The sequence below is a fragment of the Pleuronectes platessa genome (genome assembly GCF_947347685.1).
Source record: "Pleuronectes platessa chromosome 2 unlocalized genomic scaffold, fPlePla1.1 SUPER_2_unloc_1, whole genome shotgun sequence".
NCBI lineage: Eukaryota > Metazoa > Chordata > Actinopteri > Pleuronectiformes > Pleuronectidae > Pleuronectes > Pleuronectes platessa.
This window is the reverse complement of record NW_026518866.1, coordinates 303,788-330,983: the sequence shown is the minus strand read 5'-3', so window position 1 is coordinate 330,983 and position 27,196 is coordinate 303,788. Positions and strand designations below refer to the sequence as shown.

Below are 27,196 nucleotides of genomic sequence, written 5' to 3'. Positions count from 1 at the left end.
GCGTTTGGCTTCTTGCTGCGCGTTTGGCTTTTTGCAACGCGTTACGGTATTTGCTGCGCGTTTCTCTATTTGCTGCGCGTTCGGGTATTTGCTGCGCGTTTCTCTATTTGCAGCGTGTTGTGTTGTGAAATTGATGAAGATGTTTTGTTACTTTGCTGGTGTTTTGTCAACTTGCATGTGTTTTCTTAAGTTGCCATTCGTTGAGCTTTCAGGGCCACCGTACTTTTCTCTGAACTCTGACACATCTCATATATCAGCTTTTCAGGATCTGGAGGAGACTTCAAAAAATCCAAACTGCTGCAGACAGATTGCTAAAATAACTCAACGGGTTATTATCCCTCCGCTCGGTTCACTTCACATTTATTTATCCTTTATTTCAGCTGCCAGCTCGACTGGTGACCGGAGCTGTGAGGCCTCAGAGCGATGAGCTGACGTTCCTCTCCTCCATCTCTTTCTTAACTTGTTTCAACTTGTGAAGAGATGAACTGTGAAAACTTTCCTTTACTTTAATTCACTTTCTGTTTGATACAGAACTGAACAGTCCTGTGGCTGTTTGCATCCAGCTTCAGTTTCAGAGTTTGTGTTTCACAGCTGAACAACACAGCATCAGATCCTCCTCATGGTTCAGGTGAGAGGTGGAGCAGCCGACAGAGACAGGAAGTGACGGGTTACCTCTGCTGCAGAGGTCATGTGATCATGATCACATCACCTGACACGTCATCAGCTCTGATCACCACGAACTCTCTTCACATCTTCGTCTGTGTCGGCTCTTCTTCACCAGAGAGGTTTGTTTTCTTCTTGCTAAGTTTTGAATGAAAGTCTATGAACATGAAGCAAAAACATTAAATAACTACAGGTTTCATTCATCTGGATGAGAGATGATGTGCATCTGAGTGTAAACCACAGATCTATAGCCTGGATGCCAGACGAACTTAGCCCCGCCCACAACAGATTTGGTCGGGCAGTTCGGTCTGGTGTCGCTCCATTGGGAAAAAATTATGGCCCGACCGGGCCAATCAGATTGTCAGGGCGGGCTTTATACGATGATTGACAGATGATCAACGGTAACGTAATCAACCACGTCATCACAGTGCCCTCGGGTTGAATTCGTTTTCAACAAACATGGCTGCCGCTGGCGAGCTGAGATGTGTAGATGCTGCCATTGAGTCTGTTTTAGAAGACATCGACAGCGCATTCATTTTGAAAGAGGAACACAGAACGTGGAGGCGACGCCAGAGCACCGCGCTAATCCCTATCGCCCCGGCGCTTGGCTGTTCACACCGGACGCTGAAGCGACGCTGAACCGCCGGGCAGCGCTAATAATATCACCCGTTGATCCAGTAGATCGCTGCACGGCTTTGTGCCGGTCACACCGGAGGCTGAAGCACCGCGCTGCGCCAAGGCTGCCTCGCGGTGCTTCAGCCTCCGGTGTGACCGGCACAAAGTTTTAACATGGGAGTGGATGGGAGCCAGCTGTTATTTAAGGCTTGGCGCTGCGCTGAAGCGTCCGGTGTGAACCCGGGTTAGTAAATAACTCACAATGCGTTGCTTAGCATACGTCACATACTACGTTGCTCTGATTGGTTGTAGGTCTATCCAATTGAGCGAAGAGGAATTTTACTTCCTGGTCAGTTGAAACACGCCCCATAATTTTTTCCCAATGGAGCGACTCCAGACCGAACTGCCCGACCAAAAATGTTGTGGGCGGGGCTAAGTTCGTCTGGCATCCAGGCTAACAGATCTATAGAGCAGCGTATCTTTTAGAGATAAACACACTCACGTACATTCTCATGAAGCGAATAAAAACCTCTCTCTAGAACTAGAACCACAAATCCTCTCCAGCAGCAACGAGCTGTGACTCATCACAAACTCAAAGATCCTGCAGGAGGACGTCAACCACCTTCTTCTTCTTCTTCTTCTTCTTCGTTGGTGGAGGTGTAGTTGTGAAGAGAGGAGGTGAAGGAAAGCGCGTGCAAACTTTTTCAGGTTTCTGTATGTTTATTGTATGATCATTGTTTTGCAGTGTTTGTGTACGTGTAGTGTAGTTTTCTGTGTGTTGTGCGTGTCTGTGGGGGGGATGGCGTCCGTAGGGACGCCGCCGATGTCCCTGAGACATGGCGTCAGGCTGGTGCCTCAGCTCAGCTCCACAGTGGAGCAGGTGCTGCTGGCCGTGTGGGAGCAGGTAGGGCACGGGAACATCACCTACGCTTCCAGGATGAACAAGGCGCTGGTGATCTTCTTTAAGGATCCAGACTCGGTCACTAAGCTCATTGAAAGCGGGGTTACAGTAGAGGAGGAGTTCATTCAGGTGTCCCCGTTAGCGGTAGCTTCCACCCTGATGACCGTGTCCGGGGTCCCTCCGTTCATCCCCAATGAAGCTCTGGAGAGAGAGCTGCGGCGCTTCGGGAAGTTCGCGAGTGGGTTCCGCGCGGTGGGTCTGGGCTGCAAAGACCTGAAGCTGAAGCACGTCCAGTCTCTGAGGAGACAAGCCTTCATGTTTCTGGAAAATGAGACCCACACACTAGACGTGTCTTTCCGGGTTCGATATGAGGAACAGTTCTACATGGTGTACGCGAGCTCGGGAAGCATGAAGTGTTTTCAGTGTGGAGAAGTGGGACACAAGAAAGTGACGTGGTGCATGTTACTGAGTCCGAGGTGACGGTGAAGCAGGTCGTAATAGGAAAGGTGTCTGTTGCCAGCGTACAGCAGGGGATGCAGTGTGGTCCTGCACAGCAGACTGAACAGATACAGGCTGAATTAGACAGCAGTCAGGTTAGTGAGATGGACGTGGAGGATGACTATGAATCGGACAATGTGTCTCTAGCTGACAGCATCTCACAAAGCACAGATTTATATTCATTAAAGGAGGTCAATGAGTTTTTAGATGAATCATTTGGCAAAGCAGTGGAGGTGGCAGAGTATTTCCCAGACATTAAGAAGTTCATCCAGACAGTCAGTACCCTCCAGAAAGAGGTAGGGACGGATGTCCTGGATGAGAAACGCAGATATAGGCTCAGGAAGCATGTGACTGCAGCACGAAAAGGTCTTCCATGTAAGATACGGTCCAAGAGAAGGAAAAATTGTAAATAAAATTGACCATGACCATTTATCACTGGGTGTTTTCATTCTGCTGTGTTTACCTGTTTGTCCTTTTACGCTCTATTTTTTATCCTCTCATGGCATTAAAGGTAGCCTCATTAAACATGAACGGGGGGAGAAGTGCTAATAAAAGGTTTTTAGTGTCAGAACTTTTTTAAGTAAAAAAGCTGGATGTCCTCTTTTTACAGGAGACTCACAGTGATTCACTGAATGAGACAGACTGGGGAGTATGGTGGGGGGGGCAGCACGTACTCAGCCATGGTTCTAACCTGAGCGCTGGAGTCGCTGTTTTATTTTCTCCCTCATTAAATATGACTTTTCTATCCAGCACAGAGATCGTGGCAGGCAGGGCTCTGAGTATAAGAGTGGAAATACACAGTATTATTTTTAATCTAATCAACGTGTATGCACCAAACCACGGTCCTGAACGGGTTACTCTTTTTAAATTATTAAAAAACAAGTTGGACAGTGTGGGTCAAGGGGAGTGTATAATAATGGGGGGGGATTGGAACTGCTGCACGGATGTCAATCTGGACCGAACAGGACAGGAGCTCCATCCTCAGTCCTCCTCTTTTCTGGGCCAGACAGTCATGGAGGCGGATCTAGTGGACGTGTGGAGGAGGAAACATCCTTCCACCAGGCAGTATACCTGGATCAAAATAACAGATGGCAGGGTCAGTGGGGCCCGGCTGGACAGATTTTACATATCAGCTCCTTTTATCACACGTGTGACAAACTGTCAAATCCACCCGGTTGGTTTCACAGACCATCATTTGGTTTTAGTAGAGCTACTTTTATCTCCTGCTAGAAAGCATGGATCCTTCTGGCATTTAATGTTAAGCTTTTAAATGATTTAAATTTCTGTGACAATTTTAAACTGTTCTGGGCCAACTGGTGTTCCAAGAAAGACTCGTTTCCCTCCCTGGGTCAGTGGTGGGAGGTCGGCAAGGGTCAGATTAAGGTCTTCTGCCAGCAGTACACTGCATACTCTACAAGAAACATTAAAAGAGCGATGGAGCAGTTGGAGGAAGACATTAAGGAGCTGGAGAGGGTACCTACCAACACAGAGAAATTAAAAGGTAAAAGGCAGCAGCTGAACTCCTTTCTCCAGGAGAAGGCCAAAGGAGCTCTGGTCCGAGCTCGGTTCCAGGAATTAAAAGACATGGATGCACCTACCACGTTCTTTTTTAACCTGGAGAGATCCGTGGCCCAGGGGAAGCAGATGGTGGGTCTCCGGCTGCCGGATGGGAATATAACAGCAGAACCAGCAGAGATGAGGAGACACGCGGTGGACTTTTATACCGACCTGTTTGGGGCAGAGGAGTGTGACGGGGAAGCTGTGGCCGAGCTGCTGCAGGACCTCCCACAGCTGAGTCCAGGTGAGCGAGACACCCTGAGCGCCGACATCACGCTGGAGGAGCTGACCACTGCTGTATCTCAGATGGCTGCAGGCAAGTCACCAGGGTTGGATGGATTACCAGCAGATTTTTAAAAACATTTCTGGAATAGTATGGGACAGGATCTGCTGGATGTCCTGAAGGAGGCATTTGGGAAAGGGCTTCTTCCAGCCTCCTGCAGACGGGCGGTAATATCACTGCTACCGAAGAAAGGAGATCTGACCCTGCTGAAGAACTGGAGACCCGTCTCTCTGCTATGCAGTGACTATAAGGTTTTATCTAAGGTTTTAGCAAATAGACTCAAGGTTTTTATGGAAGTATTTATTAATGATGACCAATCTTATTGTGTACCAGGAAGGTCAATCCAGGACAATTTGTTTTTAATGAGAGACATTTTGATTTGTGTGCAACATATAAAATTAATATTGGCATTATTTCCATCGACCAAGAAAAAGCCTTTGATCGTGTCGATCGGTCCATTCTTGTTTGCCACACTGCAGGCTTTTTGGTGTCGGGGAGCACTTTCTGTCCTGGGTGAAGTTATTATATAATGATACATGTTGTGTGGTGAAGGTGGGGGGAGGGCTGAGCAGACAGGTACCAGTCCAAAGAGGGATCAGGCAGGGGATGTCCCATCTCAGGCCAGCTCTACAGCGTGGCCATCGAACCTCTCCTGTGTCGGCTCAGAACTCGGCTGAAAGGCCTGCGTCTGCCAGAGCTGCCTCACAGCCCCCCCCGATAATAATATCAGCTTATGCTGATGACGTAAACATTCTTGTCCGGGATCAGGGGGACATACAGGAATTAGAGGGCAGTCTGGCATTGTACGCAAAGGCTACGACCGCCAAGGTGAACTGGGGAAAAGAGCGAGGCCAGTGTGATTGGTCAGTGGGACGCAGGGAGAGTACCCCGTCTCCCTGGGAACCTGACCATGGGGAGTTAAAGGGTTAAAAGTCCTCGGTTTGTTTTTAGGCAGTGAAGAGATAGAGAGGCAGAACTGGGGAGGGAGTGCTGGGGAAGGTGCAGCTCAAGTTGTCTAAATGGAAATGGTTGCTACCCCAGCTGTCCTACAGGGGAAGAACTCTGAGAGTCAAGAACCTGGTTGCAGCGTCCCTGTGGCACAGACTCCAGGTGCTGACTCCTCCACCGGGACTCCTGCAACAACTACAGAGGCTGCTGGTGGACTTCTTCTGGTCGGGCCATCACTGGGTGAGGGAGTCCGTGCTGTACCTCCCTGTGGCAGAGGGGGGTCGTGGACTGATAGACATCATCTCCAGGACGGCTGCTTTCAGACTGCAGGCCGCCCAGAGGCTGCTGTACGGATCCACACGGTGCTGGTCGGCTGTGGCCCGCCTGCTGCTCTGGAGAGCCGGGGGCCTCGGGTACGACAAACAACTGTTCCTGTTAAACTCTCCTCTACACAGACTGACTGGGCTCAGTCAGTTTTATACCTCTGTGATAGACGCCTGGAGGACTCTCACCTTCACGAGGCCTCCTGACCCCACGCCTGGGATGTGGCTCTTTGAGGAGCCACTGTTTAACAATGGTTTCCTGGTCCTAACATCCACATCCTCATCAACGACAGTACAAAACAAGTTCAGGGAGGCAGGAATAGGGAAGCTGGGCCACCTGACACGGACATCAATGGAGAGGCTGGGGGCGGTGACAGGGATAAGATCCACCAGGATGCTGCGGAGCCTCGTGGACGAGGTGTGGCAGTCACTGCCCCAGCCTCTTCGGACCTTCGCCCAGAGCCAAAGCCAGGCTGACCAGTGGACAAGAACAGAACAATACCAGTTTCCTGTCCTGAATGTGAGTCCTGCAGTGGAGGAGTGGAGAGAAGAGAGCGGCCGACTGCTAACCCCTCAGGACTCCAGCACTGGGCCTTTCAACACCTCTGCAGGGAAACAGCTCTTACTGCAGCTGTGTGAAGGTCCTGAACTGTCGCTCTCTTGAAGGAGTCAGGGAGTCGAGGTGGACGGAGGTTTTTGGCTCAGATTATTCCCCTAGTGGCAGCTGGCGGGTCCTGTATAAACCTCCTGTGGAGAAACGGATGGCAGACATCCAGTGGAGAATTATACATGGAGCTCTAGCTACAAACAGATACAGAGCTCACCTGGACCCAAGCACTGAGGGGGGGTGTCCTTTCTGCTCGCTGCCAGAGACCCTGGAGCACTTAGTGGTGTCGTGTCCCAGGTTAGCTGACACTTTTAAACAGCTACAGGAGTGGGTGGGGGGGTTTAGGAGAGGTCTTCTCACTGCCACTCTTTGTTTTTGGACCAAAGTACGTTGCAAGGAAAAAAACATACTATGGTTTTAATGAATTTTATTTTTGCTAATGCCAAGATAGCAATCTGGATTAGTCGAAAAAACTAAATGGCGGGGGGAGGCTGGACAGATCCACTGCTCTGCCTGAGGGGTTTGGTGGCAGCTAGGCTGAGAGTTGAACATGCGTTTTTTACACTTACGGACAATCTGGAGGGTTTCAGGGCTGTGGGGGGGGGGGGGGGGGGGGGGGGGACAGGTCCTTTGCTCACTGGGGGACAACCAGTCTCTGGTTTTAACATTTTAACAGAACATCTGGTAATTTTATCTGTGGTGTATGATGTATGTGTGCCTGGAATGTTTTTAACATTTTCTGTTACACATAATTTTGAATAATGAAGGATTTCTTTTGACAATGTAACTTAAATAAAGTTATTCAAAAGTCAAAGACTTCTTGGATTTTACAGTTTTTGTTTAGAGCTGATTAAAAAATGCCCGGTTACAAAAAACACTTTTCCAGGGTTTCTACAAGTTTCATTACGTTACATTTCTTAAAACTTTGTTACATACGACAGATATGAAGGAATATCAGAGTCAGAATTACTTGCACTTTCCCGTAAATTAAGGTAAAGTGAAGTAGAAAACTCAGATTATTGAGTTTCTGGACTTTTTAAGATGCTGTTTTCTTACAAAACGTCCGTTTCATGTCAGAGGAATCTTCAAACCACTTTGTTTTTCTGTCATTTCTCTTTATTACGTGATGTTGGTCAATTCGAGTGGCCTCTCATTCCGTCTGTGGACTCTCACTCTGGTCTGCAGGTCCGCAGTGAGTTCTCCCTGAAGACGCACATCAAGCTGGACACGATGGTGAAGAACATCAATGACATCGTGCCCCTCGCCCAAGGCACCATGACGGGCCTCGCCATCAAGTACGTGATGAACGCAGCCTTCATCGCGGAGGAGGGGGACAGGCCCAAGGTACCGATCGGCCCCATGTCTTTATTCATCTGTGAGTTGAACTCAGCTCAGCTCTGACCCGGAGGGTTCTCTTCCCCTCAGGTCCCCAACGTGGTCGTGATCGTGACCGATGGACGTCCTCAGGACCGCGTGGCCGAGGTGGCGGCGGAGGCCAGAGAGAAAGGCATCGAGATCTACGCTTGTGGGCGTGGCCAGGGCCGACATGACATCACTGAGGGCCATGGCGTCCCCGCCGTTGAGGACCACGTCTTCCTGGTGGAGTCCTTCGACCTGATCCACCAGTTCGGACTCCAGTTCCAGGACAAGCTCTGTGGTAAGACTGCAGGGAAATGAAACAACATCTCCATCGATTGAAAAGAACAAACTTTTGAGATGAGTGTGATCTTCACTTTACTGGAGTAAAACCATCGACCTTCAGATTCCAAATAATTAAACTCTAATGAGGGTAGAGCTCATGAACCACTTTGAACCTATGAGATAAGTACACACATGAAGTTGGGGTTAGGGTTTATATTCCAGGGGGGACATATGATTTCCCTCTGATCCTGGATCTGAGCTCCTGGTCTCTGCTGCAGGTGTTGATCTGTGTCTGGAGTCAGATCACGGCTGTGAACACGTCTGTGAGAGTTCACCAGGCTCCTACCACTGTGTGTGTCTGCCTGGATACACACTGAAGGCCGACGGGAAGACGTGTGCAGGTGAGACACACACACACACAAATGTACACAGTTTTGTTAGTTTTAGTTTCATGTTGTAATTTAGGGACTAAAGAATTTTTCCTGACATACGTACTTCCTGTCGTCATCACCGACGTGGGCGGAGTCTACCTATACTTGACTCTGATTGGTTTGTAGACGGGCGTTTTATTTAACGCACATTTAATGATAATTATCCTCTCGACGTGTGTGTGTGTGTGTTTGTGTGTTTGTGTGTTTCAGCCATCGACCTGTGCGCTGAGGGGAAACACAACTGTGAACAGATCTGCATCAGCTCCCCTGGTTCCTTCACCTGCGACTGCAACAAAGGATTCACACTGAACGACGACAAGAGGACCTGCTCAAGTGAGTAACACACACACACACACACACACACACACAAAGGCAGAAAGCGCAGACACACATGTAGACGCTGAAATACATTTAATAATATTTCAAATGGATAAAGACTCAACATTCTAACTAGAATGTCAGTAGAGCCACAGACGATCCTGTATATCGGCCCAGCTCTTATAATCTGTCTTAATCTACGCACACACATTTTAACACAATAAAATCAAGTCTCGACCAGAATGTTGAATTATCTCACACATTTGAGGAAAGTGAAAGTTCCTTTGGAGGCCCCATGATGAACTGGTTTCTTCTGCACCGAGACTGGTTCCCACTCACTTTAGTATTTTCCTGCCGACAAGCAAACAGATACACAAACACACCCGTCCTGTCGGAGGTAAACAACAGCGCTTGTCAAACTCACTGTGTTCACGTCATGTTCACTCATGCTGAAACAGATTGTGATCTTCTCAAGCTGCTGGTTTCTCTGCTGCTTCATGAAGCTGAGTGGGAGTTTGTGCTATGTTCCTTCTCACAATGAAAGAATCAGTCACACACGTTTACCTGCTACCTGTGAAAACCTGGATGATCTGACGTGCTGTCACATCCTCATGGAGCCGAACAGAAGGAGTTTTATTCAGTGACTTGTCGGGGGTGGGGATCAGATGTGAGAGGAACAAGGAGCATAGACACAAACTCACACACTTTGTCGTGCCGCTGTTCGCTCTGCTGCTTACGCCCCCGCTGCTTTCCCCCCCTCAGTGATCGACTTCTGTTCGTTTGGGAACCACAGTTGTGATCACGAGTGTGTGAGTGTGCTCAACGGCTATCACTGCCGCTGTCACGAGGGCTACAGGCTGCTGGACGACGGCAAGACCTGCCAGGGTGAGTAGAGCAAGCACCAGACATCACAGAGCGCTAGTGAAGGCAGGTGAGGACACAACGGTCTCATGGAGACGAGGGTCAGATCTGAATGAGTAGAATCCACCAAACACAACCACTGAGGCTGAACTCTGTGGGACGTGCAGCAGCTCATTTAAAGATCTACTGCCGATGTGATGTAGGAAGATCTACCTGCTCAGTTCTATGCTCCCTGAAGGTTTGTGGGAATGTGATTAGAAAGTGTTTCCACTTCCTCCCTCTGTTCAAAAACTAGAGATACTCAGAAACAGGCTCTCGACCAATCAGGAAACCTACTGATCAGAAACACTTGAACAAACATCAGTGTGATAAGAACCTGAAGCGACAGAAACATCTTTACAAACATTTAACGTCTACTCTGGTGTTTTTAGTTTGGTCCATGTCCCATCTGCGAACATGGAGGAGGAGGCATTTATGACCCATACTGCAGCCAGACACCAGGGGGCGATCCAGATGTTTTGGCTTCACTTCTGGGAGCTGTCTTGTTTACAAAGTCATTGGCTGTTAACCGTTGGTCAGTGTGTGCACAGGGAACTCACAGCCGTGCACGAGGTTCAACACAACAGTGTGGTTCCAAATCCAACATGCTCGTTGTGCGTTCACAGGAAATGACCCTCGTGACATGAAACCACCACGTGTCACCGCCTGCTTCTCTCACTTCACTAGAAAATGAACCTTTGACTTTGTTGTGTGTCGTCTTCGCCACCAGTTCACGACTCAATCTGCCAGTTCCACCAGTTCACGACTCAATCTGCCAGTTCCACCAGTTCACGACTCAATCTGCCAGTTCCACCAGTTCAGGAACATGTTGGTGATCTCTCTTCCTCCGGCTCCGCACATCAAGAGCATGTCCACAGCCTCACTCTCTCACGGCTGCATCCTGTCCCCACAAACACGCATGTTGTGTGCATGAGAACACACACGCAGCCAACATGTCTGCACACATCCATGACGCCTCAGCCTCAGCTGCACAGCAACAGCTGCAGTTTAACTTCTTCCTGACAGAAAAGAGATGAGGAGGATTTACAACCTGTGGAAATGAAGCCGTACAAACCTTCAAAGCAGCAGCAACACAACATGTAATCGTGTCGTCTATTTAACACAAATACCACAGCACCACTGTGTGAACTGAAGCCTCCTGGAGAATAGACTGTGGCCTTCCTGCTGGGTCCGCTGGTTTCCATCTTACAGTTGATTCAAAAGGATCATTCAGAGGTTATGAATGAGACGCAGGAGAGATTGATCAGTTAATCATTTCACAGATATTGTTCATTTGCAGGTTTTGTATTTGTGATGTGATTCACCAGAGCTGGTTTCTGTGTGAGCGAGGAATTAAAGGTGATGATGACCAGTTATCAGCTGCTGACTCCACCTACTTTAAGAAAAACAAAGGGTTATTATATTAGTATTAATTATCATTAATATAATATATTAAAAGTATTTTTGTTTAGCTGTAAGTAATTATTTTAGCTCCATTCACTTCGATTCAACTACAACAGCATTAAAAAGAAGTGGACAGGCTCTGATCAAAGTGTAAAATGAACAATGTCTTCAAACCACACACACACACACACACTCACACTCACTTTAACTCATTGTGTGTGTGTGTCTGTGTGTGTGTCATTTAGCCATTGACCTGTGCGCTGAGGGGAAACACGACTGTGAACAGATCTGTGTCAGCGCCCCGGGCGTCTTCAGCTGTGACTGCAGAGAAGGACACACACTCAACGAGGACAAGAAGACCTGCACACGTCAGTCAGGCCCTCACACGCATGCACACGTGTCTACACACACACCAACAAACACACACTCGGTGCATCTATCACATGACTCACTCTTCCTCCTGTATCCTTCTTCTCAAGTGGAAGAGAAGTGATGTTGAGCTCAGCTGGTAAACGACTCAGTGACTTTCTGTTTTAACTTCTAAAAAACTGATCAATTAAAGTGCAGCTGAGTCTCTGGTCATCAGATTAGTTCTTCTCTTTGTTTGTTCTAGTGAAATAACTTTAAAATAAACTCAATATATTTATTATATGTATATATTGTTTTGGTTTTTGCATTTGATGCTTGAAGACACAGAAACAAACAAAAACACACATTTCAGTTAAACTTTCACTACAAACAAGAACCTTTAACAAGTAATTACAACAGCAAATAACAAGCTGTGTGTGTGTGTGTGTGTGTGTGTGTGTGTGTGTGTGTGTGTGTGTGTGTGTGTGTGTGTGTGTGTGTGTGTGTCATTTAGCCATTGACCTGTGTGCTGAGGGGAAACACGACCGTGAACAGATCTGCATTAGTGCACCCGGCACCTTCACCTGCGACTGCAACAAAGGATTCAAACTCAACAAGGACAAGAAGACCTGCACAAGTCAGTGAACACAGTAACACAATACTCCTGAGTGTGTACATGTTGTGTGTCTGTGCAGGTGTAACTTTGTGTGGTGGAACTGTGTGTGTGCAGACATGGACCTGTGCAGCAGCGTGCAGCACGGCTGTGAGCACCAGTGTGTCAACACTCCTGGATCCTTCTACTGTGTGTGTCCAGAGGAGCAGCTGCTGCAGGAGGACGGCAAGAGCTGCGGCAGTGAGTCCACTCCGTCTCCATCACCTGCAGCATGAGGGAGGGATGGAGTCTGTCCCAGCCCGGGGGGGGGGGGGGGGGGTCCTGTGGGTCCTGCAGGAGACAGATGCAGGGACACTGATCACTGGGAAAGACCCACCACACACACACACACATTACAAACTACACATGCCACCAAAAGAAGTTAACAAGTAGAGCTTGATAGAATGAAAGTTGACATCAGGCCTGAACGTTTACCAACAGAATTAAGTTGGATGACAGTTTACTCATCAGGCTGGATGGCAGCAGCATGTATGTAACAGAGGCTTTTCTATGATGGAGTATTATGATCGTTCATTTTCCTCATTTAACAGACGACAGGACTTTTTCTCATAATATAACAAAGTGTTTCCTTCAAGTTTCCCTGGAGCTGAAGCAAAGTCTCCGTCTCTTTCTCCTTCAGCCTGCAAGTCGGCCAACATCGACCTGGTGCTTCTGATCGACGGCTCCAAGAGCGTCCGCCCTCAGAACTTTGAGCTGGTCAAAAAGTTCGTCAACCAGGTTCGGTTCTTCTTCATGTTGACAATGAGCAGTGTGATGACATCATCGTGTGTTACACACTTTGTTTTGTTGGAGCGACGACGAGGTGGAACTGTGACTGACAGGAAGTGGATCAACCTGAGAGTTCAGCAACAAACTTCAACCTGTATTCACCAAGTTCTGTCTCCAGAGGAGCAACATGGAAGTGTCCTCTGTCTCCGTCTCCAGTGTCTCCTTCTGTGGACTTAGATTAGAGCCACCAGCCACTGCCTGCAGGACAGTGTGTGTGTGTGTGTGTGTGTGTCAGGTGAATATCCCTAACCTCCTCCTCTTCTCCCCCCCCCCCCCCCCCCCCCCTCCCCCCCCTCCTCCTGTGTCTCAGGTTGTGGACTCCCTGGACGTGTCCACTCACGGCACCAGAGTGGGTCTGGTCCAGTACTCCAGCCGGGTCAGGACAGAGTTTCCTCTCAACATGTACCACTCTGCTGAGGAGATCAAAGCTGCAGTGATGAAGGTGAACCTGTGTTTGTTATCTTCACTTTAATGTTTTCATGTCAGACTCCGTGTGGAGAAAGTATTAAAAAGCCTCCTGAGAACCACCTTTCATTCTGGAGCCACGTGAAGACAGTGAGATCATTTAAATTATCATTACACAGTTCAGATCAAAGTTTTAACACAACTCTCAGTCCACACTACATTTTATTTCACGAGCCGCCAACAGGTGAATACAAAGAGAACCTTCTGCTCAGGACGTCCCTGACTTCAGTTAGAGTCATAGACCTGTAGACTGCAGGTCCAGAAGGAGGAGCCAGTGTGGACCTGGAGCTCCGCCCCCTGCTCCCCCCAAATATGGTTACTTCAGGTTTCAGCGGGGGACGTCCCGGTGGGTTGAGACTAACAAGAACCTGTCCACTCATCTCTGTGTCTGTGTAGGTTGAGTACATGGAGAAAGGGACGATGACGGGTCTGGCCCTGAAGCACATGCTGGAGAACAGTTTCTCCGAGGCCGAGGGCGCTCGTCCCGCCAGCCGCAACATCCCCCGCATCGGACTGGTCTTCACCGACGGACGCTCCCAGGACGACATCACCGAGTTCGCCAAGATGCCCAAAGAAGCTGGTAAGACTCGAGCGGTGAGAGGGTCCACGCAGGATCTACGGTCTGTTCTCTGGACCTGTCAGTTGATGAGTGGCTACAGATGAACGGTCTGTTCTCTGGACCTGTCAGTTGATGAGTGGCTGCAGATGAACGGTCTGTTCTCTGGACCTGTCAGTTGATGAGTGGCTGCAGATGAACGGTCTGTTCTCTGGACCTGTCAGTTGATGAGTGGCTGCAGATGAACGGTCTGTTCTCTGGACCTGTCAGTTGATGAGTGGCTGCAGATGAACGGTCTGTTCTCTGGACCTGTCAGTTGATGAGTGGCTGCAGATGAACGGTCTCTGTGTGCACGTACGCAGGCATCACCATGTACGCTGTGGGCGTGGGGAAAGCTGTGGAGGAGGAGCTTCGTGAGATCGCGTCCGAACCCGTGGAGAAACATTTCTATTACACCAGCGACTTCACGGCCATCAGCACCATCGCTGAGAACCTCAAGCTGAACGTCTGTCCAGGTACAATCCTCCACTGAGGACGCTGCGTCTTCACAATGTGCAGGAGCCACACGACAAACACAACACACAACACCACACACTTATTATCTGTTGGCCAATAATAAAATATTTTATTTCATAGAATTAACAATTCAGAAAAGGTTGTATCTGTGATTAAGAAGTTATTGGTTAAACTGTCAAATATCAAATCTCAATTACATTTCTTTGTGATAAGACATTTTCTTTTTTGACATTCAACATTTTTTACGTCTTAATTTGGATAAAGTCTGAATTGATCAGCTCAACTTTTCATACTTTATATTTTACTCAATCATGTAAAAAGTACTTCCCCTTTTTAAAAATTCAAATGTGAAACCATTCCCAGAGAAGAAGAAGATAATTCCGGCAGGGTAATTTAATATCTTGTTGTTTGGCTCCATCTACTGGCCAAGATGCGACATAACAGTTGGGAGAATAACTATAGATTCATAGATGAACCTTATTCCACATGGAAACAAGAGAAGAGCAACTCAGACGTTTTTAACTTTGTTTTCAAGTATGTAACTTTTCAGTTGGTCCCAGGAACATTCAGGCTAAATCATGATTTACTCCTGAAACACAAGTTTAAACTGCAGCAGTGTTTCCTGATCAGTGACCAATCACTGCAGCACGGAGACAGATGTGGTGAAGTGAAGGTCAAACAGTTGAAGTGACTCACGATGGTATCATGAAGTGAAACTAGAAGCGGTGACCACACGGTGACATGTGCGTCCATGTGGATGATGGTGCTGACGTGTGTGTGCAGAGGAGAGTCAGGGGGAGATCGAGGTGAAGGACCCGTGTGCCTGTGAGAGTCTGGTGGAGTTCCAGCAGGCCACCATGAGCAGCCTGGAGCAGCTCACACAGAAACATATCCTTTCAAACACATCTGGAAACAAACAGCTGCTCTGATGTTAGAGAGTAAACTGAGGTTTGTGACCATGTGAAACTAAAAGAATCTTCTCATGTGATGTTTTCAAAACGCTGCCTGTTGTCCCCAGCAGCTGCTCCATCAGAGTGAAGGAGGTGTGAAGGAGAAGCTCAGGACATGGAGGCACCTGAGTGGTGCTCGTTCAGAAGGAAGAAGAGAAACACCAGATATTCATGTTTTACACTGTCCATTGAAAAACAGATTCAATGGAGATGAATACAAATCAGGAAACAGAGAAATTCATCCAACTGGTATCGAATGTGTCAGGAACTGGATCCATATAAACCAGTTAGATGATGTTTCTTTGACTCGACGTCAGAGATGAGTGTGAATTATTCTGTGAGATGTTCAGAAACTACTCATGTGTGTGTTTGTTATTCCTTAATCAACTGCCCACTGGCTGGGATGACTGCTCGTCTGGAGCAGCTGGAGAACCAGCTTCTCACCAGGAAGTGACCAGGACGCCACAGAGGAAGAAGGACAGAGTGAGGAAGAGGAGGAAGAGGAGGGCACATCCTGGAGAGATCCTTTAGAGCAGGAATCAGAAATCCCTTCTAATCAATGGACCATCCAGTGTTTCCACGAAGCCTTGGGGGCCTTCAGTAGATCTGCTGATCTTCACCTTGATGAGGACCACATTTATCTGACAGCTTGTGATTAGGATTCACTTCTCTGGTAAAGATGTAAAAAATAAATCATTTGTTTACTTATTGCCTTTAAAAGACAACAGCGACAACAATCTACGATTCAAAATAAACGTTTGTATAAAATAGATGAATATTAACAACACTGTGCAACTTGTATTGACCAACAGCGCCCCCTGCGGCCACATGTGGTGATTGACTCTGTTTGGCTCTGTGTTCGAGCGATGACGCGTGTCCCACTCACTGAACTGAAATATTACCCATGATCCTCTGCTTCCTGAACCTGAAGAGCTGCAGCTGTAACAAATCTTCATGTTTCACAGTTTCCTGCTGAATATTGGAGATAAACTCTGGTTGTTAATAACTTCAGAGTGTTTGTAACTGATCTCAGTTCAGCTTCACTCTTCAGCTGCAGCTGGTTGTGTCTGTGACTCTCAGTCAGTTGTTCTCTCAGGAGATGGAACCCACTCAGCAGAGTCACAGAGAACAGACGCTCAGGGAGAGAAGGAGGAAACTTTCTCTTGTTCACAATCACACATCAGACTCACTTTCACCAAGCTGCTGCTTTCAGCTAGAAAAGTTGCATAGTGTTGATTTAAATGCATATTTGTGACAACCTACAGTTTCCATGTGTCATCCAACAATCAGAGAAATCCTCCAGACATCTACTCGTACATCATCAGATACAAACAGGAGCATAGACGTGTTGGTGTCTTTGTGAACTGGATGTAATCGATGTAGATATTAGATATAAACATAAAGAGAAAACCATGAGCAGCAGTTTTCAACAGTCACCAACCCTCCATCTGTTTCTGTTAGTTCCCTATTTATACTTGATCTGTTTTCTACGCTTTGTTAAATATGATGTATTTATAGCATTTTTTTTACCAACAGTAGACTAGTGATTAAAGAAGTCGGGGGGGGGGGGGGGGAGGTGTTGTTACCACTCCCATTTGTCACACGTCATGGTTTCTTGTTTTCCAGGTAGAAAAGTCATTTTTAACTCCTGTCGGGCTTCGTAGTGAGAAGTGTTGAAACAAAGGGAAGTGTAAAGTTTCACTGGAGCTGTGGTCTGGTGTTGATTGAGGTGTTCATATTATTATAATCAGTATTTTACTCTGAATAAACGACCTTTCTTACGTAAAATCATTCTTTTCTTCACTCTGCACTTTCTACATTTCATCCAACAACAGTCTCCACATGTTTGTGGAATAATGAACTGAAATCAGTCAGTTATTGGGAAGCGTTCGTGTTAATTCATTAATAATTAATTCATATGACAACAGTCGATTTTCTAACTCTTGCAATGTTGTAAAAAACAAAGACGACCATAAACTTATTCTCCTTTATATTTGAACACCTGTTATGTTTTTATATATTTTCTAGTAACTTTACTTTTCGATATGTTTCTGGTGAATCATTGTAATAAAGCACAGACGACATTAAAAGAGTGAAATCCTTCACAGCTGTGTCCCCCCCCCCCCCACAGGGTTTATAGGTTCCACCTTTTTAAGGTCTTATGATATTTCCTTGTTGCCTGCTCTCAGTATGAAATACTGTCTGTATCAAACTACACACATTTCCAGTAGTTTCAAGACAACAGTTGAAAATTCCCTCCCAAGAGACTGAGGCCTGTCATCCATGAACCTGGAGGTTGGTGGTTCAACTCCGGCTCCTTGGGCAAGGCACTCGACAAGTTCACATGGAACCAACAGTCTGATATTAACCAGATGAAGACATTAGTCTGAATAAGACACTGACAAGTAAACAGCATGTTCTGATCACTTTAACCTGAATAAGGTCAAACTCAGAATGTGGACGTGTGTTTTGTCTTCTGTCCTTTGTCTCGTTACGTGACGTCTTAATCACGTTTTAACTTCCGTTGGACTTGTCACAGCATTTTGTGACATCAACAGACAACAGTAACAAACCAATGAGGACACATGAGTCTGAGCGTAAACAAGTAGAAGACGTAATGTCATAGCATGTAAACAGGAATATGAATATGATTATACATTTTATGGGACATGACACATGAAGGTGGGGAAGAACCTATGACCTCAGACACAGTCAAAGCTCAATGCTGGAGTGAGGAGATGAAGGAGGAGCCACTGTCTTCAGGACATCATCTCTCAGACACTTTCTGTCCCTTGTCTCTGCTGTGAACCTCCCATCATCAATTATTTCCCAGCATGCAGCTGTTCCCAGAGGCCTGCTACAGTCTCCCCCTGGTGGTTGTTCTGAGGTGGTGGTCGAGAACGTACAACAAGAATCTTCATCTACGTTTGTATAAAGTGTCCTCGGGTCAGTTTTCTATTAAATATGGTAAAATGTTTATTAAACAGTTTCCTCAGAGACTTAAAGATGCTCTGCTCTTCATCGACTCTTCTTCATTCTGTAAATGTCTCATTCACTTTTCTTCTGCTGGTTTCCATTATGTCAAACTGGTGATTTTGTTCTTTTACCTGCACCAAGGACGAGATGTTTCCATCAGTTTGTTTGAAGAGGAAAGAAAAGCTGAGTCATGATTCCAGTGAAGTCGGTGGAAGGATGTTTATTGAGCATTAAAGCAGAAACAAGTAGAAACAGAACTTTTCTCTCTGAGATGTTTTTCTTCTCGTTACATCTGGTTTGTCACAGAGGAAATGATCCATGTGTTTGACTCATAGACTGAATATAAAGGCTTTGACTGGGATGTGCTGCTGTTATACTGCAGCGCCACCTGTGGGTCAAAAGTAGAAAAGCCACCACCGCTCTGCACCTGATGCAGAAATGAAAACGTCCCATTTTTAAGTCCAGAGTTTTGATCTTTTGTGTCAAAGACAAAACTCTGATTTTAAACTCAAAGTGATTTCAATGTGTTGAACTTTGTGTTGAACTAAATCAATTTGTGACGTGAATCCAGGAACTTTAAGATCATAAACAAACATATACACAGAATGTGGTTCTACACACATGGAGACACACTGAGGGACAAAGGTGGACAATAATAAAGACAAACTTAAACACACTGTATGTGACTCTTTATAGAGGGTTTATATATTCTGCTTGTGTTGTGTCATTTCAATAAACACATTCTTCATGTGAATAAACATAATCGGGGCAGGAAGGTTGCTGGTTTGAATCCGGTTCAGATGGGGTCTTCCTGTGTGGAGTCTGCATGTTCTCCCAGTGTTTTCTCCAGGTGCTCCGGCTTCATCTCACACACACATGCAGATTAGGGGTTGTGTAGATTGGAGACTACACACAAGCTGCTGCTGCTTCAGCCTCTGGATCCTCAGGACACAGCTCAGCCTCCGTCCACACACACTGTCCTCTTCACACTCTGCTCCACTAAGGCCACTTCCACCTGTTGAGAGAAGAAGACATCAGTGTCACAGAGACTCACTTCATCAGCTGTGAGTCAGTGATGCAGCTCATCCAGTAGAAAGAGCAGCAGGGACTTCAGTCCTGTTCAGAGGTGGAGCAGCTTCCTCTCTGCTTCATGTTCACGTGTTGGAATGAACACGCTAAGAGCTCAGTGTGTGTCCTCTGCATGTCAAAGTGCAGAGTGGACACCTGAGAGGTGGATTTACTGCTGTTACAGGTGAAGCCATGTTTCACTGTGTGTTGATGAACATCTGCTTCTGACAAACTGGGACCAGATGAGACAGATGGACCTCAGCAGAGGTTCTGCTCTGTATAAAGAGCTCCTGGTTACCATGTGATGAGGAGAGGCTTCAGTCCCACTGATCTCAGAGCTGTGACAAAGATCCACCTGATCAGTTCTTCACTGATGAAGTGAGAGGACAAACTGTCTCAGATCAGATGAAGACGACACCGTCTCTGTCCCTCGTGTGAGGCTGTCAGCTGTGGTCCAGCTTCACTTCCTGTTCACATGAAAACAACAACAACTGTCGTCTTCACGTCAACTCAGTCACATGATCCCAAGCAGCTTGTGGCTCGTCTGATTGGCCGACTGTGGTCTCTCTGTGTCTCTGTCCAATCCTGACGTCTGTCCTCATTGTCCTCTCACAGCTTCACTGAGGAAACACTGAGGCCTGAACTACGAAGACACTTCAACATGTCCAGGAGATCTTTCTGAGATCAGCTCAACTGAACCTGACAGACACAGTCAGGCTAAGTGGTCACATGACGCTGGTTATCAACTCGTTAAGTTAACTCAGGTTTTCCTCATCGAGATCTGAGCGTGCACATAAAAGGGGCGGGGTTTACTGTGTATGACCAATCACAGACATGGACAGTTTGACTGACAGCAGAGCCTCATATTTCACAACCAGGATCAAACTGTTCTATAATAAAAATCAGAGGAGAACAAACACATGATCCAGAATAAAAGAAACTCAGTCACAGCTGCTAAATGCAGGAAGAACAGCTGGTAAAACATCTGGATCGTGTCAATGTGTAAGTTACAGCGCCCCCTGGTGGCATCTGGTAAAAATATATTACGTGACCACGACATAATAACGTGTGAACGAGATAAATAACTCGAGGCCACGAGATCTGAATCTGTTGTTTACTAACAAGACGAGTGGAAGAGAAGAAGACACACACTGTCTCACTGACTCTGAGGACACACACTGTCTCACTGACTCTGAGGACACACACTGTCTCACTGTCTCTGAGAACACAAACTGACTTTGAGGACACACACTGTCTCACTGACTCTGAGGACACACTGTCTCTGAGGACACACACTTGGACCTGTCTCCAGGAAGCTGAGGTCATCTGGTGTTTTGGGGACAGGATGAGTCTGGAGACATTGAGATGTTCTGGGTGAGTTAGAGATCAACTGAACCAACCAGACGTTGATTTAAACTTCCCTTATCCATCCCTTTAAGGAGAGTGTGCACCACACAACAGTGTAGAGTCACTGTGGTCAGTGGGCGGAGCTTCTATACGGGTTGATCTCCAACTTAACCTGGAGCAGGTTAGCCGTTCATCAGAAGTTACCATGGTGATTGACCTGGTTAAGAAGTGGACGAGCTTCGTAGAACTGAAAAAACTAAACCTGAAGTGAACCTGATAACCACAAATCCTGCTTGGTAGCACAGACCCTGGATCTGTGATACTGACTGTGTTTAGTAACTGTGGTATCACAGTAGGTTTAACCACTAAAAAAGGGAGTAGGGCAGTGCGTCACAGAAGCAAAGAGAAGACTTACAAAGGGTTTCAAACCAATTCTGGTTTATTAAGTTCACAAAAAGTCTCTCCGGAGGCAAAACATCAAGTTCCTCAAAGTATAATTATAAGTCCTCCGTCCACTCCTTTATCAGGGGGTTCCTTTCCACAACATCTTAGTCCAGGTCTCCTTCTCCGGCTCCCTGCTGTGTGGTGGCCTCCACTCCTTTGTTCTCCTCTCCTCCCCGCACACCTGAGCTCCGGCTTTAATGAGGGAGACCTTGGCACTTCCCCCAGCAGTGCCTTCTGGGAGATGCAGTCCTCCCGGCAGCCATCTTGTGGGGAGGTAGCAACTCCCAGAGTGAGGCACATAATGCCCCTCTACAACCCGCCCCCTTGTGATGCCACACATCCCTCCCCCCGGACCTGACGTCCTCGGCAGGTTGAATGAAGACCAAAAGGCATCACGGCGGGATAGTGCGTCAGCATTTCCATGACTGCGACCGGGTCTGTGAATGACAGAGAAGTTAAAAGGTTGGAGCCCTAAAAACCACCTGGTTACTCTACTGTTAGTTTCCTTGTTTTTTGCCATCCACTGTAATGGAGTATGATCTGTTACGAGGGTGAACCTCCTCCCCAACAGATAGTACTTGAGCGTTTCTAGGGCCCATTTTATTGCCAAACCTTCCTTCTCCACCGTGGCGTAGTTCCTCTCTCTTGGCAGCAACTTGCGACTTAAATAAAGCACTGGATGTTCCTCACCCTCATGAATCTGGGACAGGACAGCCCCCAGACCCACCTCAGAGGCATCTGCCTGGACCACAAACTCCTTACTGAAGTCCGGAGCCATGAGTACCGGCTTTGAACATAAGGCCCTCTTCAGATTGCAAAAGGCTTCCTCTGCTTCCGGGGTCCACTTCACCATCCTCGAGTGCTTCTTTGTTGTCAGATCTGTGAGGGGAGCAGCTATCCTAGCAAACTCAGGAATGAATCTTCTGTAATAATTTGCCAGGCCTACAAACGATCTCACCTGCTTCTTCGTCAATGGGATTGGCCACTCCTGGATGGCAGCCAGTTTTGCCTCCTGCGGCTTGACGAGGCCTCTGCCAATGGTATATCCCAGGTAGTTGGTCTCACTGTAGGCCAGCTTGCATTTTTTCGGGTTCGCCGTCAAGCCTGCTTCTCTTATAGAATCCAGGACTTTCTCCACCCGAGGTAAGTGACTATCCCAGTCAGGACTCTGGATCACCACATCATCTAAGTACGCAGAAGCATATTCTTTATGAGGTTTCAGTACCTGATCCATTAAGCGTTGGAAGCTAGCAGGTGCTCCGGCCAAACCGAAAGGCAACATCCGATACTGCCAGAGACCTCCTGGAGTGGCGAAGGCTGTTTTTTCCTTAGACTCTGCTGACAAAGGAACCTGCCAATAGCCTTTGGTGAGATCAAGAGTGGTTATGAACCGTGCATTACCCAGGCTTTCAATGAGCTCGTCCACACGAGGCATGGGGTAGGCATCAAATTCGGACACAGCATTCAGCTTTCTAAAGTCATTACAGAAACGTATTGTGTTATCAGGCTTGGCCACCAGGACGATAGGGCTTGACCAAGCACTCTTCGACTCTTCAATGACATTCAGATCCAACATCTTGCTTACCTCCTCCTCAATGACTTTCCTGCGGGCCTCTGGTACCCGATACGGCCTTTGATTTACAGTCTTTCCTTCCGGGGTGCGTACTTCATGCTCCACCAGGTGTGTGCAGCCCGGGAGGGAGGAGAAAACATCTTGATTGCGTTCCACCAGCTCCTTTGCCTGTTGTAGCTGGTGAGGGGAAAGTTCGGGACCAAAACACACTGCTTCCCTGGCTAATTCTCTTTGCTCCCTTGGGAAACAGCCAGTAAACAATGTCTCTCTATCATGCCATTTTTTTAAGAGGTTAACATGGTATATCTGCTCCCCTTTACGCTTTCCAGGTTGTCGTATTTTATAATTAACTTTCCCCACCTTCTCAATGACTTCATAGGGTCCCTGCCAGGTAGCCAAGAATTTACATTCTACCATAGGCACCAGAACTAAGACCCTGTCCCCTGTTTGGAACTCCCTGGGTTGGGCTGTTCGGTCATATACAGCTCTTTGATCCCTTTGTGCTTTCTCCATGTGCTCCTTCACAATGGGAAATATGGCTGCCATTCGGGTGCGCATTGCTGTCACATGTTCAATCATGGTCCTATGGGGACATGGTTGTTCCTCCCAGGTCTCCTTGGCGATGTCTAGCAGTCCCCTTGGCTTGTGGGAATAGAGAAGGTCAAAGGGCGAAAACCCCGTGGAGGACTGGGGAACTTCCCTAACTGCAAACAGGAGGTAGGGGATGAGCTGATCCCAATTTCTACCATCCTGGCCAACTGCTTTCCTTAGCATGGTTTTAAGAGTTTTGTTGAACCTCTCCACTAATCCATCCGTCTGTGGATGGTATACAGATGTTCGGACCTGTTTAACTCGCAGTAGGGCACACCACTGTCTCATGACCCGGGACATAAAGGGAGTCCCTTGGTCCGTCAGTATTTCTTTTGGTAATCCTACCCTAGTGCTGAGGAGGAATAGCTCATTTGCTATTTGTCTAGCATTAGCTTTTCTGAGAGGAATGGCTTCTGGATACCTGGTTGCGTAGTCCATCAGGACAAGGATGTACTGATGGCCCCGAGCACTCTTTGGTAGTGGCCCTACAATATCCAGCCCCACCTTTTCGAAAGGAGTCTCTATAATCGGTAAGGGAATGAGAGGACTCTTGTACCTTGGTTTTGGAGCGGTGACCTGGCACTCTGGGCAACTGCGACAGAAATTTTCTACCTCCCTGTGAATCCCAGGCCAAAAGAACCTCTGCAATATTCTTTCCTTGGTTTTTTCCACCCCCAAGTGTGCCCCTAGTATGTGAGTATGAGCTAACTGCATAACCGTGGGACGGTGAGGTCTTGGCACAAGAAGTTGCTCCACTTCCTTATCCTGATACTTAATGACCTGATACAAGAGACCATTCTTGACTGCAAAGTGAGGAAATGACCGGGTTAGCCTAGGCCCCACTAGGGTTCCCTCCACAACCTGGACATTTTTAAGGGCATTATTTAGGGTAGGGTCCTGTATCTGGGCCGTTCCAAACTGACCTTTCAGTGGGGGTTTCGCTTCCACGTCCTCATCGCCACTTGGCCTGGGTTGCAGCTCTGAGTCGGCCGGCTCTTCCGGTTCTGAATCTGCCCCACTGGAGTCTGCTGCAAAAACTTGAGCCACAACAGATGGGGAAACGCATGGTTTGGAAGGATGGACACATAACTTGTTATCTTTGGTGACAGGAAACTTACGTCGCCTTAGTTCTTGCTTACGCCTCTTTTCGGCCTCTTTCCACAACATGTAGAAGGCTGGGCAATCACGACCGATCAGGATTGGGACAGGGAGGGACTTAATTACCCCCACTATAACATCAAATGTGCCTTTGGTAGTTTTTAGACTCACCCTGGCAGTTGGATATTCCCTAGTATCCCCATGTACACAAACGACTGGGACGTATTCACTTTGAGCTAGAGGGGCGGCTCCCAGCACGGACTCCTGAACTAGGGTTCGGGCACTTCCCGAATCAAGCAATGCTTCTACATCTCGTTGATTCACAGTTACAGGGCAGGTCGGTCTGCAGGCCACACTTTCCCCAAGGAGGGCAGCAAAGTTTGCTTGCAGACTGCTGGAGGACGCAGCTGTGGGCATTGGCTCGTCCGGTTTTTCACACTGCCACGAAATATGCCCTATTTGGCCACAGCGGTAGCACTGACGAGGTTCTGGGTTTGAGGATCCTCGTTGCTGTTGGAACGGGTTAAGCCCTCTTCTCTGTGAGCTAGTTACTGATCTATCCTGTTGAGTAACTCCCGGATGAATACCACTACGCCGAACAGGAGCCAGAGCTGTTGGTTCTTTCCGGGTGATACGAAGCATTTCCATGGCTGCCTGATATTGTTCTACGGCTTCTACTAACTGCATGGTTGTTGTTATCTTCTGCTGGCTGATAACCTTTTTAGTTTCAAACGGCAGGGCCCTTAGATATCGGTCGATGAGAAGGATCTCTACAATTGCTGCTGGACTGTTTTTTCCCGGGTCCAGCCACCTGTTTGTTACTCGGGTCAACTCATGCATTTGTGACCGTGGGGCTGCACCCGGTTGAAATGTCCATTCATGGAACCGCTGCGCCAAACTAAACCTGGTAAGGCCCTGGCGGCTCAGTATTTCTTCCTTTAATTTCTCAGAATCCTGCCCAATACTCGATTCCACATCGCGAAAAGCTTTAAGAGCCTCCCCTGACAAAAAAGGAGCCACAATTCCTACCCAGGTTGATTTCTCCCAACGCTCTCGAGCGGCTGTGGCCTCGAAGGCATGGAGGTAAGCTTCAACATCATCCGTTATTCCCAACTTAGAAATGAAATCACTTGCCCGGGGTGATGACCTGTTTTGTAGTAGCTCCTGCTCTTTGAGTTGATTTGCCCGTACTTGTTGTTGCAGCAAAGCCGTGTTCATTTCCTGTTGAACTCTCTGGCCCTCCACCATCATCTGCAACAATTGCTCCATTTGGTTTTCTGTATCCGCAGTGTGAAGTCCTGAAAAAAGTTCCACTAAGGCGTCGATTTCTTCACTTTTGCTCATTCGCACCTACGCCCCATGCCCACATTCTCCACCACATGTGGTATCACAGTAGGTTTAACCACTAAAAAAGGGAGTAGGGCAGTGCGTCACAGAAGCAAAGAGAAGACTTACAAAGGGTTTCAAACCAATTCTGGTTTATTAAGTTCACAAAAAGTCTCTCCGGAGGCAAAACATCAAGTTCCTCAAAGTATAATTATAAGTCCTCCGTCCACTCCTTTATCAGGGGGTTCCTTTCCACAACATCTTAGTCCAGGTCTCCTTCTCCGGCTCCCTGCTGTGTGGTGGCCTCCACTCCTTTGTTCTCCTCTCCTCCCCGCACACCTGAGCTCCGGCTTTAATGAGGGAGACCTTGGCACTTCCCCCAGCAGTGCCTTCTGGGAGATGCAGTCCTCCCGGCAGCCATCTTGTGGGGAGGTAGCAACTCCCAGAGTGAGGCACATAATGCCCCTCTACAACCCGCCCCCTTGTGATGCCACATAACATACTGATGAAAGCAGCGTGGACTGACTCCAACCATCTACTGACCTCAGAGTCTCCAGTCGACAGGTTGAACTCTGCTGTAGATCAAGAAGCTCCTTCACTCCTGAGTCCTGCAGGTTGTTTCTACTCAGATCCAGTTCTCTCAGATGAGAGGGGTTTGACCTCAGAGCTGAAGCCAGAGAAGAACAGCTGATCTCTGACAGTCTGCAGCCAATCAACCTGGATAAAGAATAAAACTTAACTGTAAATTAAACTGAGTTCATGTGTGAAAATAACAGACACATATTCATGTGAGCACAGATTCATAACATGGAAGATAAATATGAAATCAGACATGTTGGACTAAAAACGAGTCCTGATTCAGTACAAATAGATTATTTGGACCCGGTCTCTGTCCTGCAGATCAGTTTAGGAAATCCAGAACTAAACTCAGTGTTTTAACAAGTAGCTGAATATTTAAAACTTCACAAATTAATTAATGAATGGATTCAAGTTATGAATAAAGTAGTTAAATGAGATCAATTGTGTATAAATGCTGTTTTATAGATATGAGATCTACAAAAGTCAGTCAGTGAACTGACCCCAGAGTCTCCAGTCGACAGGTTGGACTCTGTAGAAAACCACACAGCTCCTTCACTCCTGAGTCCTGCAGGTTGTTGTGTCTCAGATCCAGTTCTCTCAAATGAGAGGGGTTTGACCTCAGAGCTGAAGCCAGAGAAGACCAGCTGATCTCTGACAGACTGCAGAGACTCAACCTGGATAAAGAAATATGAATATTAGAATGTGTCCTCCTGTTGTTGTGGATCGTCATCATGTCAACACAGACTCTCAACATGCTGCTGACCTCAGTCCAGTCTGTGACCTGAAGATAAATATCAGATCAGACATGTTGGACCATTGTTTCATTCAT

The 27,196-nt window shown here is 47.3% G+C and overlaps 1 protein-coding gene across 1 annotated transcript in view; it reads right to left on the bottom strand.

The window, feature by feature from the left end:
- Positions 1-27,196, bottom strand: part of LOC128436258 (protein NLRC5-like) — a 426,728-nt gene that overhangs the window by 128,107 nt on the left and 271,425 nt on the right. Inside the window, 2 exon segments of the mRNA XM_053418014.1 lie at positions 26,332-26,505; positions 26,868-27,041. Of these exon segments, the coding sequence (XP_053273989.1) occupies positions 26,332-26,505; positions 26,868-27,041 (348 nt within the window).